At 42.1% G+C, this 18417-nt stretch overlaps 2 protein-coding genes across 12 annotated transcripts in view; one reads left to right on the top strand and one right to left on the bottom strand.

Annotated features, from left to right (window-relative positions):
• Positions 1–18417, bottom strand: part of STAU2 (staufen double-stranded RNA binding protein 2) — a 294210-nt gene that overhangs the window by 259673 nt on the left and 16120 nt on the right. For 6 of the 11 annotated variants that reach the window (XM_058668739.1, XM_058668734.1, XM_058668730.1 and 3 more), the window contains exon 3: positions 6425–6555. The exons of 4 other annotated variants lie outside the window; for them this stretch is intronic. In XM_058668739.1, the coding sequence (XP_058524722.1) occupies positions 6425–6538 (114 nt within the window). In that variant the 5' untranslated portion in view covers positions 6539–6555. Of the gene's footprint in view, positions 1–6424; positions 6571–18417 lie in introns of all 11 variants that reach the window. One more of the 11 variants, XM_058668733.1, reaches the window with a different exon arrangement.
• On the top strand, positions 2307–2482 carry LOC105941997 (large ribosomal subunit protein eL39-like). Its single transcript, XM_036492228.2, has one exon. The coding sequence runs from the start codon at positions 2315–2317 to the stop codon at positions 2468–2470; it is 156 nt and encodes a 51-aa protein (XP_036348121.2). The 5' UTR covers positions 2307–2314; the 3' UTR covers positions 2471–2482.

Genomic DNA, 18417 nt, shown 5'->3' on the forward strand with positions numbered 1-18417 from the left:
GAATGCTTCCAGGCAATCCAGCCTTCCTTTGCCAAACAGAGTAGCATCACAGAGAAATCTAACTCTTCCCTCCTAAGGTTCATGCCAACAATGCCCTACCAGAATCTAAATATGTATGAGCCTTCAGGAAGCACTGGGCTGACTCTAATTAGCCCTACCTAAAATACCAGAGCCAGCAGCAAGCAGCTGTACAGCAGATAGGTTACAGTTTAGGAAGTCGGCATCTCACACATGACAACCTCAGTTCCAGCTTTGCTCCCTGCTAACACAGTCTCTGGAAAGCAGAAGGTTAAGCCTGAGGCAGCTGAAGCCCAGCCATATGGGAAACCTGGATCGAGTTCTGGGCTCCTGACTTCCATCTAAGGGAGGTCCTGGTGTATCTCTGTCTCTATGCCTTTCAAATCGTTAATTATCAGTTCAATATATCAAAGTCAGAAAGTCCCTGACCACAAGGTTTCTATTCCTAATGATTAGAATTTATTTCAGGGATATACAGTGCTTCTCCAAAGAAATAAAAATTCACAGAACTCTCCAGAATTGGAACTCTTTCAATGAGTCTTAGAAATACATGCTTTCTCTGGCTTATAATTTATATTTTAGGCCAAAACCTTAAAAGCGAAAAATGAAACAATATTTCTTCAACAGAAAAAAAACAACAGAAAAAATCTATTCTTTTAATGTACATATCTAGTTCTTCCAAGTATATCCTAGTTTTCAGACTCCTATTTATTCTTGACTATACAGTGTAATAATTTTAATCTACAGAATATCACAAAAATTTTAAAGGAAGAACCACTAATAATCTAAAATAACCAAAATTCTCACTGCCAAAGCAGCATTCTTCTTCAACAGTAATGATGATTTGATATATTCACATAAATACAGAAAATGTTATCAAAACAGAATAAAGTGGAATCTCCAACCAAATTATTGTAATGGAGGCATACTACTAGAAGCACACTTTTGAGAATAGAAAAAGAGCAATAAAATCAAAATGTTTTCTTAAAGCTATCCTCCACTAATAGATTTGGAACAATGAAAAAAACTAATCGAATGATATACTTGCTTCACATGAAAATTTTCCATGTGTAGCTTTTAAATATTCCTAAAAAAGTAAATTTTATTCTTTTTCAAGTGCAACATTTAACATTTATCTATTCCCTTCAAAACTGTAATAAACTTTTTTCTTTTTGACTTTTAGAAAAGTTTACTCATTGACATTTCCACACAGAAGGAACTCAATTTTTCATCCATTCATTTAACAAATACTGAGTGACTACCATGTGCCCCCTTCTAGACCTAGAAACACAGCAATAAACTAAAATAAAGCACTGCCCTCACACAGTTATATTACAATTTAGGGAGACAATCAATAAATTGAAAAAAAAAAAGGCATGTGCTTGACAGAGGTCAGATATTCAGAAATGTCTACCAGATTGTCAAGTAGCAATAATTAACAAACAGATGCAAAATTGCAAAGGAAAGGGTTATGAGCTGGAGACCCACTTGAGCACTGTCAGCAGACAGGTATTGGCTCCAAGAATCAGACTGTATAAAATTACTAAGGCAGTAAAGCAAGAGTGAGAAGGGCCAGTATTATGATAATGGATTAAGCTAATGCTCATGACACCAGCATTCTACATTGCAGTGCTGGTTGTAGCTGTTCCACTTCTGATCCAACTGCCTGGGAATGCAGTGGGATATGGTCCAAGCACTTGGAACTCTGCCACCCATGTGGGAAATCCAAGACGGAGTTGCTAACTCCTGGTTTCAGCCTGGTCCAGACCTGGCTGTCACAGCCATGTGGGGAAAGAACAGCAGAAAGAGGATGTGTGCGTGCCTCTCTCTCTCTTTCTCTCTCTTCCCATGTCACCCTCTCTCCACTGCTCAAATAATTAAGTAAATAATCAAGTAAACAAATATATCTTTACAGAAAAGAGAAAGTGAGAAGTCCATGATCTGAACACTGTGATCCTACAGTATTAAAAAGGCTAGGAGCTGGCACCATCGTGCTGTAGTCTAAGCCTCCACCTATGGCACCGACATCCTATAGCGACACCAGTTCAAGTCCCAGCTGCTTCATTTCCGCTCTAGCACCCTGCTTATGGCCTGGGAAAACCAAGCTCCTGGCTCCTGGCTTCAGTTCAGATCAGCCCCAGTCACTGCAGCCATTTGGGGAGTGAGCCAGCAAACAGAAGACCTCTGTGTCTCCTTCTCTCTGTAATTCTGCCTTTCAAATAAAAATAAAATATTTAAAAAATAAGTTTCTGCTTCACTCTGCCATCATGGTGAGTGTCCCCGAGTCTTCATTGCCATGTCTTCTCACAAGACCTTCCGCACTAAGAAATTCCTGGCCAAAAAACAAAAACAAAATCATCCCATTCCCCAACAGATTCAAATTAAAACTGGTAATAAGATCAGGTATAACTCCAAGAGGAGACACTGGAGAAGAACCAAGCTGGGTCTGTGAAAAACTGCACTTCAACATATGGAACACATATTTTGTGCTATATCAATGTCACTGTCTTCCTGACAATATCAAGCTGAAGATACCACCATCGTCTGGACAGCTGGACAGGTTTGACTGGGGCTGTGACTAGTGGATTGGTTCAGTAATAAATATCTGAAGCCTTCTGAAATAAATATTAAAAGAAAAGGCCTGAGAGACTAAGAGAAGGAAAAAAAAATCAAAGAAAAATTTGAAATGTGGATAGATCACTTAAAAGTAGACATCACAGGGCCCGGCGGCATGGCCTAGCGGCTAAAAGTCCTCGCCTTGAAAGCCCCGGGATCCCATATGGGCGCTGGTTCTAATCCTGGCAGCTCCACTTCCCATCCAGCTCCCTGCCTGTGGCCTGGGAAGGCAGTCGAGGACGGCCCAAACCTTTGGGACCCTGCACCCGCGTGGGAGACCTGGAAGAGGTTCCTGGTTCCTGGCTTCGGATCGGCGCACCTGCCCATTGCGGCTCACTTGGGGAGTGAAACATCGGATGGAAGATCTTCCTCTCTGTCTCTCCTCCTCTCTGTATATCCGGCTTCCCAATAACAATAAAATCTTTAAAAAAAAAAAAAAAGTAGACATCACAGTTTCCTAGAAATAAATGATGGGCCCGGCGGCATGGCCTAGCGGCTAAAGTCCTTGCCTTGAAAGCCCCGGGATCCCATATGGGCGCCGGTTCTAATCCCGGCAGCTCCACTTCCCATCCAGCTCCCTGCTTGTGGCCTGGGAAAGCAGTCGAGGACGGCCCAAAGCTTTGGGACCCTGCACCTGTGTGGGAGACCTGGAAGAGTTTCCTGGTTCGCGGGATCGGGTTGGCGCGTACCGGCCCGTTGCGGCTCACTTGGGGAGTGAAACATCGGATGGAAGATCTTCCTCTCTGTCTCTCCTCCTCTCTGTATATCCGGCTTTCCAATAACAATAAAAATCTTTAAAAAAAAAAAAAAAAGAAAGAAATGAAGCAAGTATTTCAACAAGGAGATCACCTATACCAAATGCAGCTGACCAGTCAAGTCACATTAGAACTGGAAAATGACTGAGGTATGTAGAAGGAAGTCACTGGTGGTGCTTCATTTGACTAGCACTGAATGATAAGAATGGTGAGAATAAAATCTTGACTAGATATAGCTACTATGCACAACTGTTTCAAGTGGTTTTGGTGTATAGGAAGGGAGAAACAAAGTTACAACTGTAGGAAAAAGTGGAGTCAAGAAATCTTCTACCAAATTGAAAAAACTAATAGTATAACCACATGCTGATGGGAATGATCTGCTGAAAGGGAAATCAATGGCACAGAAGAGAAGATGGAATGGGGGAGGGAAGGCAGGAAAAGCAAAATTGGAGAAATGGCCCTGAGCAGGTATAAATGGCCCTGAAACGTATTTTTTAAAAGAAAGGAAGGAAAGAAAAAAGGCAGAGTTCAGAGTTGGTGTAAGGATTTTGCCAAGCAAGTATTTCTAACCAATAGAAGCAAGAGAACTGAGGGAACATATATGTAAATCACACAGAACTTAAGTTGGGTAAAAAGTTTATGAGGGCTGGGAAAAAGCAGAGATCAGTTACAAGGTGATATAATCAATGGATCTGCGGTACAGAGGCACTGTTGAAGTCAAACTGCTATAGTGAATGATGCGAAGGTTAGCAGTAAGTGTCAGCAAGAGACGAACATTTGAAATTAAACTCATGAAGCAAGGGTCTTGGAGTCACCAGTAATGGGAAGATTTAGAATGTGATTACAAGAATAACTAGCTAAAGGAGAAGTTCAAGGAACTGACATGTTCACCTATGTAGATATTGAAATCACCAAATAGGAAAATGTGAGGAATGTTAAAGACAGTGAAAGTGAGCTGAGTTACGTGATGAATTTACCCGGAGGTGAGCAAATGACCACCATGAGGAGTCAGGATGATAACATCAAAGGATGTTATCTGGAGGATTATCTCAAGCAGGAAAGTTTAGAACTGTCAATGAGAAGCAGAGAAAGACATAAACTACAGCAACCAGCAAACACAGGAGTGAAAAACCTATCTATAAATAAGCTGAATCCTGCACAAAAGTAATAGCAACATATATCACTTTACCACAATATAGAACGGCTGCAACTGGAGACCAAGTGGAGGATCAGAGAGTTTCACAGAAGCTAGATAGGATGTGTGAGGCAAGTGATCAAAAATGAACAAAGGCAAAAAGATTTTCAAAGCAGAAAGACACTACAAACTGGGCAAAGGCAGAGAGATATGAAAAGAATAAAAACCATCTGAAAAATGAAAACAGCTAACAATCATTAGATACAGAATGGGTATGAAATAAAGTCAGGATACATGTAGAACAAGGTCACAACTATTTTATTTGTTAGCATAAGAACAGACAGAATGAGCAAATTAAATCATTGCCCACAAACTTTTCATAAATGAGTATAATAGGGAACAAAATTTTCTTACATTGAGGAAAATACGGGAAAACAAATTTCTCAGTAACCAACAGCTTTGTGAATATTAACCAACTGTTAGATAATTACTTCTATATTACACACATAAAAATATGACTATCATAATTTCCAATATCCACTATTTAAAATGTGTCAGGGAAAAATATGCACAACTGCTCCTTAAACAGATAGTTTTGAAAATAAATGTAGTATAGATTTCTTTGTAGCATGTATCTTGTATGAGGGAAGTGGGGGAGAGAAAGGAGAAAGAGAGTAGAGAGAGGAAGAAGAGAAAGGAGAGCTGAGAGGTGGGAGAGGGAAGAATGGGACAGGGAGAGAAAGAACTCCCATCTATTGCAGTGGCTGGGGCTGAGCCAGGCTAAAGCCTAAGAACTTAATACAGGTCTTTCAACATGTAGGACTGGAGCTCAACCACATGAGCCACTACCAATGCCTACCACGGACTGCCCATCCTTGTGAGCAATCAAAAGGCAGAGCTGAACATTAAACTCAGAGCTGATACACTGAGGGGAAATTGGCTTTATTACAAATGTTAACTCTGGACTGCACCAGGAGAAACAGCACAACCTAGACAATGCTCAGGGATGTGATGTTGAAGAGCTACAGGGGCCTGCTGTCCATGGCTCCGAGAACCAGCATTGCAATGCGGCAAGCAAAGATGCCTCCTACAATACTAGCATTCCATATGGGTACCTGTCACAGTCCTGGCTGCTCCACTTCCCATCCAGCTCCTTCTGGTGTGCCTGGGAAGGCAGGGTAAAATAGCTCAGGTGCCTGGGTTACTGCAGCCACATGGGAGACCTGGATGAGGTTCTTGGCTCCTGGCACTATTATGGCCCAGCCCTAGCCAGTGAAACATTTGGAGAGTGAACCAGCAAATAAAAAATGTCTCTCTCTGTTTCAAATGAATTTAATTGTATGTTTTTAAAATTTTAAATATTTTCAACTGAAAAAACAATAAACATAAATTACTTTTCCATTTAAAAGAACTTTATAATCAATGCACAGATAACAACAATACTGATACATATAGCTTCTACAAATGATGAATCTTAGAATTAAACATAATAATGGAAAAAATGTCTTAACAGATAACTGCTGGAATATTTGCTGTTTAATGGAAGAGTACTGTGACTGGGAGCCAAATAACGTATATTTGAGTGCTGGCACTGGCACGTATGAAATGTTAATTAAGTCATTTAACTTCTCTGTGCCTGCATTTCTTACTTTACAAAGCAGAAATGAAATACCCGCAATCTCATATGGTTTTGTTACAGTTTTCTTAGCATTACTACGTATAAAAAAGCTTCATAAATCATAATAACCAATAAATTTTTATAGACATCAAAATATTAACACAGAACTAAAAACCTTCAGGTCATCCGCCACCCCCATTCTATAACAAAGCACAATGAACACCTGAGATGATAAGTGACAGTTTGATAAGTATGTCTCACCACCTCTCTTCATAACCTTACCTTCGAATGAGCAGGCCCGCTTTCATTCAGAAGCTTATACTGGGGTTGGACTCTATTGAAACGGGCTAACTCATTTACCAGACACATTGGAGTTTTCTCTTTGGGGTTTGCCATTTTATCTTGGAGAGAAGCTGTAAATAAAAAGGCTGTAAAGTTTTTGTGAAGAATGACTTTAAAAATGGAAGAAAAACTAGTTTTGACTTTTTAAGATGTAGTTAGATTATATATTTGGATTAAATTATTTTTATGAATTTTTTGATAATTGAATCCATCTAATGACTTTCATTACATGCAACAGAAATATGTATCACATTTTAAACAATAAATCAAGGTATTCTTTTTCCTGATTATCTAAGCTGCTCTCTACACACTCAGACAATATCATTACAGATTTAAAATGTGACCACAACTTTTAATTCCTTGTAGATTTTCCTTCCCCCTAAAAATTTTAGCCATAAGCACATGAACCTCTTAATTCTTGTCAGTATAAAGCTAATCTATCTTCCTTTTTTATTCTTTCATCTTGACATTTTCATTCTCACTGTAACAAGGCAATTTAGTCCAAAAAAGCTGTGTACTTGAGAATCAGATCCTAAGTACCAGCTTTCACAAACTAACATTTTGGGTAACTCTAGACAAATCAAAAATACTTTTCTTTTTGCTTTGTTAAAAAAAAAAAAACTGAAAGTAAGTGAAAGAGTAACTCCAGAAATGTCCCATACCTAACACCCAGAAGTGGAACTACGATCTCCTATGCTTGTGTTTACTCTAAGCTTAAAAACAAACTAGGAAAAAAACAATACTTATATTGCATGCAAGTTAGGTTCCCTCTATTTCTTTCATAGACAACCACTACATGAATTCAGAACATAGCTTTCTAGGACATTTTTACATACATTTATATACATATGCAACATTCACAAAAAAAATACACAAGATTTGACATGTGGGATCTTTTCACATAAAGAATATTATAATAAACACTCTCTTCACAATTTACTTTCACTCTTCATTACATTTTTTAAAGATTTTTTTTAACTTCCATCCACCTGATTCATCACTTCTAGCTGCTATAACATTTCCATCACACTATCAGAGCAGTTTCTTTCTATCTATTCATCTGTTGAAGCATTCTGATTCCATGCAACCCTTCACCCTCACAAGTAAGAATGTGAAACAGCTCTCACAATGACTGCCCAAATTACCTTCCCCCAGCACCCTGGAAATTACCACACCTTCTCAAACTTGAAACATGTGATATGATCAGATAGCTTACTTTGGATAATTTGCTATCTGACATTTTTCACTAATGTTTGGGGAATATCCTTCTCCAATTCTAATTTGCATTTCCAAATTACAATTGAAGGTCATCATTTTCCCTGATATTAAAAATCACTTGGGTTTGTCCTGTGAACTGCTTCTGTCCTTTTTAAAAACTATATTCTATGAAGTTCCATTATGTTTTCTTTTATGGTATGTGCTCTTCATGTCTTATTTAATAAGTCTTACATAAACTCTAGGTCCTAATAATTTAAAAGTATTTTCTTAACTAAATTCACTAATGTGTATACGAAATGAGGATAAAGATTCAACTTGAGACCAGTGTGGTGGCTCAATTGGCTAATCCTCCACCTGCAAGCACCAGCATCCCATATGGGTGACAGTTTATGTTCTTACTGTTCCACTTCTGATCCGGCTCCCTGCTTATGACTTGAGAAAGCAGTGGAGCACAACTCAAGCCCTTGGACCCCTAAACCCACAAGGAAGACCCAAAGGAAACTTACAGGCATACAAGACCCACTTTAATAAAGCTGATAAATCAGAAAACAGTCATAATGCTTATTTTACAAAATGACTGACTATATATAAATATCCATTCTTCTAGTTAATCAGGAATATTAGTATTAACCACTTGATACAGGACTCAATGATACACCAATCCAATAACTTTTAAATTATACTAAAATTGGATAAAATATCCATAAAATGATACAATTTCATGTATTAAAAACTGAAACATATGAACTTAATTTATATGTAACTTCTTAGAAAAGTTAACAGTGCAAAAAGTGAGCACCACCTATGCCGTTACATATGAACGATATTTTCAAAAGACCTAAGATCATACTTGAAGGAATTCTGAAATAGGTTTTATTTCCATTTAGTTGTTGTAAAAGTAGAAACCTATATAAAAGTAAATAAAATTAACAATAATAAGGGTTGGTGCTGCAGCATATCATGTTAAGCTACATTCTTCAACATCAGCATCCTGTACAGGTGCCAGTCCTGCTCCAGCCGCTCCACTTACAATCCAGCTCCCTGCTAATGGCCTGGGAAAAGCAGCAGAGGACAGCCTGAGTGTCTGGGTCCCTACTAAATACATCGGAAATCCAGATGACACTCCTAGCTGCTGCCATCAGCCTGGCCTGGTCCTGGCTGTTTGTTGTAGCCATCTGGAGAGTGAACCAGCAGGCGAAGATTGATCTCTTCCTCTCTCTCCATCACTGACTTTCAAATAAACAAATTTACATAAAAATAGATTTTACAATGTTAGGCTTTGTCATTTGAGGAAAATAACTGCCACATGTGGGTCAAGATCCTATTTGGCTACCTTCTCTCTTAATGTTTATGTTAATGTTCAAAAATCTCACTTTCCTAAGCAAGTAAAAGTTATATTTGCTTTCTTTTCTTTACATATCTGTATGGATTGAATGATACAAATACATTGCTAATTAAAAGCAGAAATTTATTACTATTATCACTATAAACAATTGTGAAGCATACTATCATCACATATTAATAGGGACAGAGCTTCATGAGACTTTTTTGGTAACTTTACCTTAAAAACTCTGTTAGGATAAGTTGATTTTATTCATATAAGTGTGCTCAGTATTCTTATAAAAGCACATTATTCTTAAATATGTTTTTCACTGACTTATTATAACTTCCTGCTTATTTCCAATGAAAAATTCTGTGTGATAAGAAATTACATTTAATATTTCTCACATGCCAATTGGGAAATATTCTGCTTCCACTGATACAAAACATGTCTACCTACAACACCTTATGACTTGGACAAGAAACACTGATTAAAATACTCAATAACAATAACAGTATCTGCGTATCAAGAAAAAACACAGCCATATTCTATTTTTAATATTTTCTATTTTTGTACCTATAAAATATGCTTAGAACCTAAATCATCAAATTACACCAAAATGCTGTAGCTCAAAGTTTTCAGTGAACAGGCAAAATCTAATTCCAAAAGAACCCACAGTCTGATAAAAGAAGCAGATACACATAACAGACAAACATACAAGTTACAACGTGGTTAAATGGTGTAAAAAGGCTGTTAGAAGCATTTTAAGAAAATGGTACAAAACAGCTATAGATGCATTTTAAGGAAAAGCAAGTTTTTAATGATTACATTAGGACAGCAAAGTCAACAGAAAATCTAAGCAAAGATGTGCAAGTAAGTCCATAAACCAGACTCTATTTTTTTAATATTTAAAATATTTTTACAATAGCTAAGCTCCAGCCATAGCTACTGCTAGTAAAGTGACAAAACAAACTACATCCAGAAATGGTCCCAGAAATTCGCTTAGCCTATGTCTTCTTTTCTAAGTCAACTTTCCCCATTTATTCTCTAACTCTAACCCTCCAAGCAAAAGAAAAAGAAGACAAAAGGGATTCCCTTGCCTTCTAGGAAAATGTGACTATCTTCCCATATCAATAATAAAACCGAACACGTAACTTCAGGTTGGACCTTAATCTAAGGCTACCCAAAATCACCAATGAACTACCCAGGCACTGAATTGTTCTAGACAATTGTATATCCATTAGGAAAAAACTGAAGTTTCTATCTTACATGAAAACCACCAGGCCAGACTGTTACCCTGGATGGCTAGGGTCTCCAAGCCCAGAGAATCAAAATTCAAAAATAATACAAAATTGTGAAAGTTCTATACATAAACTAGTCAAGATTTCTCCAGCACTGATACAAAGTACACTAAGATGGCACTTTTAGAAGCAACAGCTTCAGACCCATAGAGGGTAGTGAGACGAGTTTTCTATGGCTAAATCTAGGGCAAACATAATTTTCTTTCTTTCGAGGCAGGAAAGCAACAACATGGTCACCTCAACCTAAGTGGTACATGATCCATTCTGCAAGCTACTGAGAAGAGAGGAGGCAAAAGATTGTTCTTATCATAGATCTTGTCATCTTAATTTGATCATTTCTGTTGGGAAAAAAACTGGAAAAGTTGCACAAAAATATCCTACAGCTGCCAACCTGAACAGCATGGGGCTTTTGTTTTTGGCCAGCTCCTCCTGGAATCACCTTTCTGGTCTGGCCAGAGCAATGAGTCTGAATAGAGCAATGAGGTTCCCCATACTGGAATTTCTCCCTGGGTTCTGGCTCCCACCAAGCAAGCCCATCCCTCTTTTCCTACTGTACAGAAAGGAACAGCCAGGACCTAAACCAGCACCCATATGGGGTACTGGTGCCACAGGCAGATGCTTAGCCTCCTATGCCACAGCATCAGCCTCATACCTTCTTTCTGAAAGTACTGAAGCAGTACTCAGCCACTTCAGCCTCTGGTCCATCATTCTGATCTGCTTAACCATCTCTCAGCAACAGGACTCTGCTCTCTCAGCTCATTCCTCTGTGGGTCCCAAGTCTCCTTGGAAAATCACCAAATTGCAAGCCACCTGCTCATACCTCCTATCCGCCTCTTCTGCAGTGTGCTTAGCTTCTTCACCTGGAGCTCCGTCTTCCCTTCATTTCGTAAGGCCCCGTTTTGTATAACCTTCATACTTCTCTCTCCCTCTCATCCACAACACTCTCTGCTTCTTCCAACATCTGCAGGGCAGTGGCCAGGCACTCAGGAGCACAGCCAACTCTTCAAACACTGGATCCTATGGTTCAAGGAGGCTACCTCAGCCTTAACTTTCTCCCAGCCCTCCTCTCTTTTCTACTTTCCCCTGGTGGCACTAGACCTCTGCTGTGCGTCATCCACCTGCGGCTACAGAACCAGACTGTGCACATTACTGCCTCCACGGTGGTAATCTCGGGACGGGGCCTCACAGCTACTTCTCACGTTTCTGCTCCTGCCTCCTCCACTCGGGGCTACAGCTGCTTCTCTATGCATAGTTGAACTGCTGCCTTTTCAACTTCTTAAACTCATCATACAGTCAACTGTCATTAAGAAATGATAGGTTAACAATAGCTAGGTTCTATGATGTAACCATGAATAGTGAATTAGTGAAAACTGAGTAGTTGCTCCCAGAAGAAATAAAGAGCTTTAAGTCTTTAAGGTCTTTAAAGTCTCTGCCCAGATTTCTGTCAACTAATCAACATGTAACCTTTATTTTATGCATATTTCTCTGACAACACCCATTATTTGTTATATATTAACAGTGAACTGAAAAGTAACAGTGCTGAAGTTTCTGACAAAACACAGCTTATCTTCTTCATGTATTTTTGCTATAAGGCACAACAGAGTCACCTCATGCCTAGAAATAGTATAGAGTACTTCAGTGATGTACTTGAGGGCAATTTTAGACATCGAAGTAACAAACAAAAAGCAAAAAAAAAAAAAGTTTCGAAATGTGTTACTAAATAAGTCAAAGAAAGAGCCACCTGCTTACAGTACAAAAGCTAAAACAAGCAACCCAAGTCACCAGGGTAAACATCTGGTGCTGTGCAGAAAGACCTCTCTCCCTGAATATCTTATAAATAAAAAAAAGTAATTTTTTAAAAAGGAAGAAGCATCACTCATTAGCCTAAATATTAGATTTCGTGTTTCCATCAGATTTTCCTATTACCTCAGACTAGTATCATAAAATGAGATGTCATCCCCTTTTACTACAGTCTGCAACTGTTGTCTCTGCAAAGCTGTAATGCCAGGTTTTCCCATGTTCAGATTTTCTGGGTGGCAGCTCTTTTGTACTGCACCACTTAAAAGACAGAAACAGGCTGGGTATTTGACCTAGCAGTTAAGATGCCCACTGGGACAACTCAACCCATATTAGATTCCCTGGGTTTGAGTTCTGTCTCAGCTTCTGATTCCAGCTTCCTACCATCATACACCCTTGAAAAGCTGCAGGTAATGACTCACAGAGTTGGGTCTCTGCCACCTACACAGGAGATCCGGATTGAATTCCCAGCTCGCAGGTCCAGTCCTAGCCCAGACTCAGCCATGATGGACATTTGGAGAGTGAACCAGAGGACAAGAGTTTTGTCTTTTCTGTGTTCCTATCCCTCAAATACAGAAAATAAATTTCAGAAAAATAAGAGATAAAAGAGGCAGCTCCAGATGTCCATCATTTCAAACTTTCCAAATACCCACCCCTATTTCCTGCAAGATGATTTTACTCTGAAAACCATCTGCAGTGTCAGCACTGTGGTGTGGTGGGTTAAGCTTCTAACTGCAACACCAGCATCCCATATGGAAAAGCAATTCATGTACCAGTTGTTCCACTTCCAATCCATCTCTCTGCTAATGTTCTTAGGAAAGCAGAAGGAGACAGCTGAAATCCTTACACTCCAATGCCCACAAAGGACACCTGAACAGAGTTTCAGGCATTTGATCCTTTTGATCTTTCTTCTTTCCACATTCTCTTCTGCTGGACAATTATGTTGTACAATACCATGCTTTCTCCAGTTTTTGGGGTTTTGTTGTTGTTGTTGTTTGGCTTCTTACATATAACTCTGCTTCACTATCTCAGTGGCTGCAACTAAGGTGTATTTAAAAAAAGATTTATTTACTTTAATTGGAAAGTCAGATATACAGAGAGGAGGAGAGACAGAGAGGAGGATCCTCCATTTGCTGGTTCACACTCCAAGTGGCCACAGCAGCCAGAGCCAAGTCAATCTAAAGCCAGGAGCCAGGAACCTCTTCCAGGTCTGCTATGCGGGTGCAGGGTTCCAAGGCTTTGGGCTGTCCTCTGCTGCTTTCCCAGGCCACAAGCAAGGAGCTAAACAGGAAGTGGAGCAGCCAGGATACAAACAGGTGCCAACATGGGATCCTAGAGCACACAAGGTGAGAACTTTAGCCACCCGGCTACCACATCAGGCCCAGTAAGGTGTAGTTTTAAAGATTTACTTGAAAGGAGAAAGATGAAGATTTTTCACCCTGAACTGCTCCAGGCTGAACCCAGAGCCTGGACCCCATGTTGGTCTTCAACATTGGTAGTAGGATCCCAAGTGCTTAGGCCATCATCTGTTGCCTTCCCAAGCATATCAGCAAGAAGTTGGACTGAAAGTAGAGAAGCCAAGACTTGAACTGTAATTTAATAAGCGATGCAGGTAACCAAAGTGGCAATTTAACCCCCGTCCCAAACTCCACCAGTAGCATTACTAAATCGCTTCACTAACATTTGGATATTTTTTTGTTTTAATATTTTTTTTTAATTGGAAAGACAAACTTACAGAGAGAAAAGGAAATGCAGAGAGAAAGATCTTCCATCCATTGGCCTACTCTCCAAGTAGACGTAATGGCTGGAGCTGAGTTGAACCAAAGTCAGGAGCCAGGAGCCTCCTCTGGGTCTCCCATGCGGGCACAGTGTCCCAAGCCTTTGATTCATCCTCTATTACTTTTCCAGGCAACAAGCAGGGAGCTGGATGGAAAGTGGAGCAGCCAGGGCACAAATCAGCACCCATATGGAAACCCAGGCTTCAAGGTGAGGATTTAGACACTGAGCAATCACACTGGCCTGGAGCATACAAATCTAATAGTAAAAATTCATTTGTCCATTTCTGTCATTAAAAGTTACTGCTGGGCCCGGTGGCGTGGCCTAGCGGCTAAAGTCCTCACCTTGAACGCACCGGGATCCCATATGAGCGCCAGTTCTAATCCCAGCAGTTCCACTTCCCATCCAGCTCCCTGCTTGTGGCCTGGGAAAGCAGTCAAGGACAGCCCAAAGCCTTGGGACCCTGCACCCGTGTGGGAGACCTGGAGGAGGTTCCTGGCTCCTGGCTCCAGATCGGCACAGCACCGGCCGTTGCAGCTTACTTGGGGAGTGAATCATCAGACAGAAGATCTTCCTCTCTGTCTCTCCTCCTCTCTGTATATCTGACTTTGTAATAAAAAATAATAAATCTTTAAAAAAAAGTTACTGCTATCATGCATTTACCTTTTTATATAATTAATATCCCAAGGTATCTTTTTGTTTGCTTAAAAGGTTGATGATGTGCCCCCAGCTGTAAGTACCTGCCAAGTGTGACACTGCTGGGAGAAAAGCAGCCAATAGCTGACAAGCATTCTGGGCTTGGTTAGTGCCAAATCCGTGTTAACTACACCACTGTGCAAACATAGTTGTCTATTCTGCTTTGGGTTTGTGTGTGTGTGTTTTAAGGTATGTGAGGAATATGGGGTACACTGGGCTGGGACACCCTAACCCAGTCCCCCGGCAAGGGGACTGCAGATTGACCAGGGCAAGAGGTATGGGCACACAGTGAATGGTTGAAGGCTTGCTTGACGGGACCACCTGGGATTTTCCACAGACCAGGCCACTGCCCTTGCAGGTAGGCGAGGGAGCTGAGACGGAGTGGTTTAGAAGGGGGAAATTGGAGGCTATGTCTGAGTCAGGCCAAGCCACTTGCCCATGTGGGAGACCTGGGCTAGGCTAAATAGCATCACCTGCCACCTGCTGGCACACACAAAAGCTGGGGCTTGGGAGCATGTCTGGCTGAACTAGGCTACAATACCATCATGAGTGTCAAAACAGTGGGTGGGCCATGTCAGGTTGGACCACAGTACCACCAGAACACGAGAAAACCAGATCTGGACTGTAGCTGAAGGATTATATTGTTGTAATAATATAGGGGAAAACAGTGGGGGGGTGGTAAATGCAAGAGTGGGAGGGTAAATCCCTGAGCCTTTGCAACTATATCATGAAAAACAATAATTTAAAAAGAAAAGGAAAGAAAGAAGAAAACCAGATCTAGGGGTAGATCCTGAAGGGGACTTATAGGCTCAACTCTGGGACAGCAGCATCTACCGGTTTCTTAGAGAGCTGGAGGTGGTGATGGGCTGAGCAAAGCTGGACCACAGAACTCACCTGATACTCGTAGGAGCCAGGGCTGGGAGGGGGCTGGACTGGGCCAGGCTGCAGCACCTGCAGGCAGGCACAGGCAAAGGGCAGGACTGAGGGCAGACCATGCCAAAGTGGGCTTTGGCACTGGTCAGCATACATGAATTCCAGGGCTAGGAGCAGGCCTGGGAAGAGAACTTGTGGAACTCCCCTGCTAGGCAGCAGCTTCCTCTGAGGAGCACAAGAGCCAGGGTTCGAGACCTAACAGACCGACCAAGACAGACACAGCTATATTGCTCCTCAGTATTTGTGTGGGCCAGATCTGGGGCAGATGAGCTGGGCCAGGCCACAATACCTGCCAACAAGGACTGAGGCTGGCAGTGGGTCATGCCATACTGGGTTGAAACACTTGCTAGCAGGCGCAGGATGCCAGGTTAGAAACAGATCTGGTAGGGGAATTCAGGACTTCCCTACTAGGCTGCAAATCCTAATGGTGAGTGTGAGAGCCAGAGAGGAGCTGGAGGCAGACCAGGCTGGGCAAGGCTGCAGCACTCATCAATGCCAGGTTTGCAAACAGGTCAGAGTGGGCTAGACCCTAACACCTGCTGGCACTCGTATGAGCCAATGTGGATGTAAACAGGTTGGGCTAAGCCATGGCACCTGTCAGTTCACATGAGAGCTGAGTCTGGGCTTGGGCCAAACTGGGCTAGGCTGTAACACCCATCAGTGAGAGTCAAAACAAGTGTGAGCCAGTCAGGCCAAGCCACAGAACCAATTGGTAAGTACCAGAACTGGGGGCATGCCATGCCAGGCTGGGTTGCAGCACCCACCAACACACAAAGGATTTGAGACTGGGAGTGTGCCTGGTAGAAGAACTTGGGAACACCCCTGCTAGGCTGCAACTCCCACTGCTGAGCATAAGAGCCAAGGCTGGGGCAAACCAGGCCAGACCAGTCAGGGCTGTGACACCCATCAGCATGTGTGCGAGCTGGGTCTGGGGGCAGGTTGGGCTAGACCAATCCACAGTACACACTAGCATGAGCAAAAGCCAGGATAGGGTACAGGCCAGGCCAGGCTGGTTCACAACACCCATCAGTTCACATGAGGGCTAGGGGTGGGCCAGCTGGGCTAAGCTGCTGCACCTGCTGGCAAGAGCTGGGAACTGGGGCAGGCCAGGCTGAGCTAGACTATAGCACCGGCTGGCACACGCAAGACCCAAGGCTGGCAGCACCTGGTAGAGGAACTTCAGGACTCCCTTGTTTGGCTGCTGCTTCCACTAGTGAGGGTAAAAGCTGAGACTGGAAATGGGCCGGTATGGAGGTGGGCCAGGTTGGACTGGGCTGCTGCATTCACTGGCAAGTGTCAGCACTGGATGTGAGTCATGTCAGGCTGGCCTGAGTAACCCTGTAAGCACAAGATTCAGGGCTGAGAACAGGCCTCGTAGGGAAACTGTGTACCCTCCCTGCTGGACTGCAGCTCACACTGGTGATCACGAGAGCCAGGACTGGAGATAAGTCACACAGGCAAAGGCAATAGCACCCAGTGGCATACAGGTGGGCCAGGTCTGGGGGTGAGTTGGGTTGAGTTAAGCCACAGCACCCATGAGTCTACACAAGAGCCAGCTGGGAAGCAGAAAAGCCCAGGTTAGGCTGCAGCACATGCCAACACATACAAAAACCAAGGTTGGGGTAGGCCTAATAGAGATTATCAGGGGTATACCAAACTAGGCCACAGACCTGCTGGTATGTGTATGAACACCAAGCCTGTGGTAGGCTGGGCTGGGGTAGGCCATAGCACCCATCTATTTACTTGACAGATGGGACTGGGGGCAGAAGTGACCAAGCAGCTGCATGTACCAGTATGTTGTTTGCTGGTGCAAGTGGCAGACTGATTCTGACAACCCTGCACTAGCTGATGCACACAACAGTCAAGTCTGAGAGATCACCTCACATGAGGTTTCTTAGAGTATCCTGCAACTAGATTACTGAACTCAAATCCAGGCCACAGGGAAAGTCACAAGCTATGCGGTACAACCTTAGAATGCATGTATCAGGACTGGGCCTCCTCAGTTGCTGATGCATGTGTAGTGGACAGCATGCCCGGACACACACAGGTGACAAGACAGCCAGCTCATCTAGGCCACCAGAGGACACTGCTTCATCAGAGGATGGAAAGCACAACAGGTTGGACCACTCTCCTGGCCAAGCTTTGCAGCACGTTTCAGGGTCTAGGGATGCATTAAGGTAGACTTTTCAGCCAACTGACCTTGGAATGATTTCCTCAACTCTTGTGCAATGAAGCCAATGATGTCTCAGAACTATCAAAACCATGCAAGTAACACCCTCGGAACATTATTCCCCACACTGAGGTCTATAAGTCATTATCAAAGGAAAATTCCCTATCCCCAAGTGCTGATGTAGTTTGACAGCAAGGAGTGATCCCTTTCCCTTCCCCTCCTGCAGACACAAGAGAAAAAAAAATTGAACCATTTGTCCCACCTATCTTCCTCCATAATCTAAACCCTCCCCACCCTCATTGTGCATCCCTCTCAACTACAAAAACAATATTAAAAATTAAATTTTGAAAAAGTTGGTGATGGGGCATGGGCATGGTGAGGCATAAGCAGGACAAGCCACTACCCAGAATATGTGCACCACTAACAGAGTGCCTGGGACAAAGTCCACCTCGACTGCCAATTCAGCTTCCTGCTAATGTCCCAAAGAGGACAGTTTCTGGTTCCCCACTTCGGCTCACAGCCCCAGATGTTAAGGGCATTTGAGGAGTGAACTAACAGAAGAAAGACTTATTTGTCCTTTCTCTTTCTCTCTACCTTTCAGATAAATAAATCTTTTTTATGGTTTATTTAAAGACACATTTACACAGAGAGAAAAAGTGACAAATAGAGTTCTTTCATCCAGAGGTTCACTCCCCAAATGAGTGCAACATCTGGAGATGAA

This window comes from Ochotona princeps, chromosome 9 (genome assembly GCF_030435755.1).
Source record: "Ochotona princeps isolate mOchPri1 chromosome 9, mOchPri1.hap1, whole genome shotgun sequence".
NCBI lineage: Eukaryota > Metazoa > Chordata > Mammalia > Lagomorpha > Ochotonidae > Ochotona > Ochotona princeps.

Coding starts and splice junctions, on each gene's coding strand:
- LOC105941997 (XM_036492228.2), top strand. CDS start 2,315: ATGTCTTCTCACAAGACCTTCCGCACTAAGAAATTCCTGGCCAAAAAA.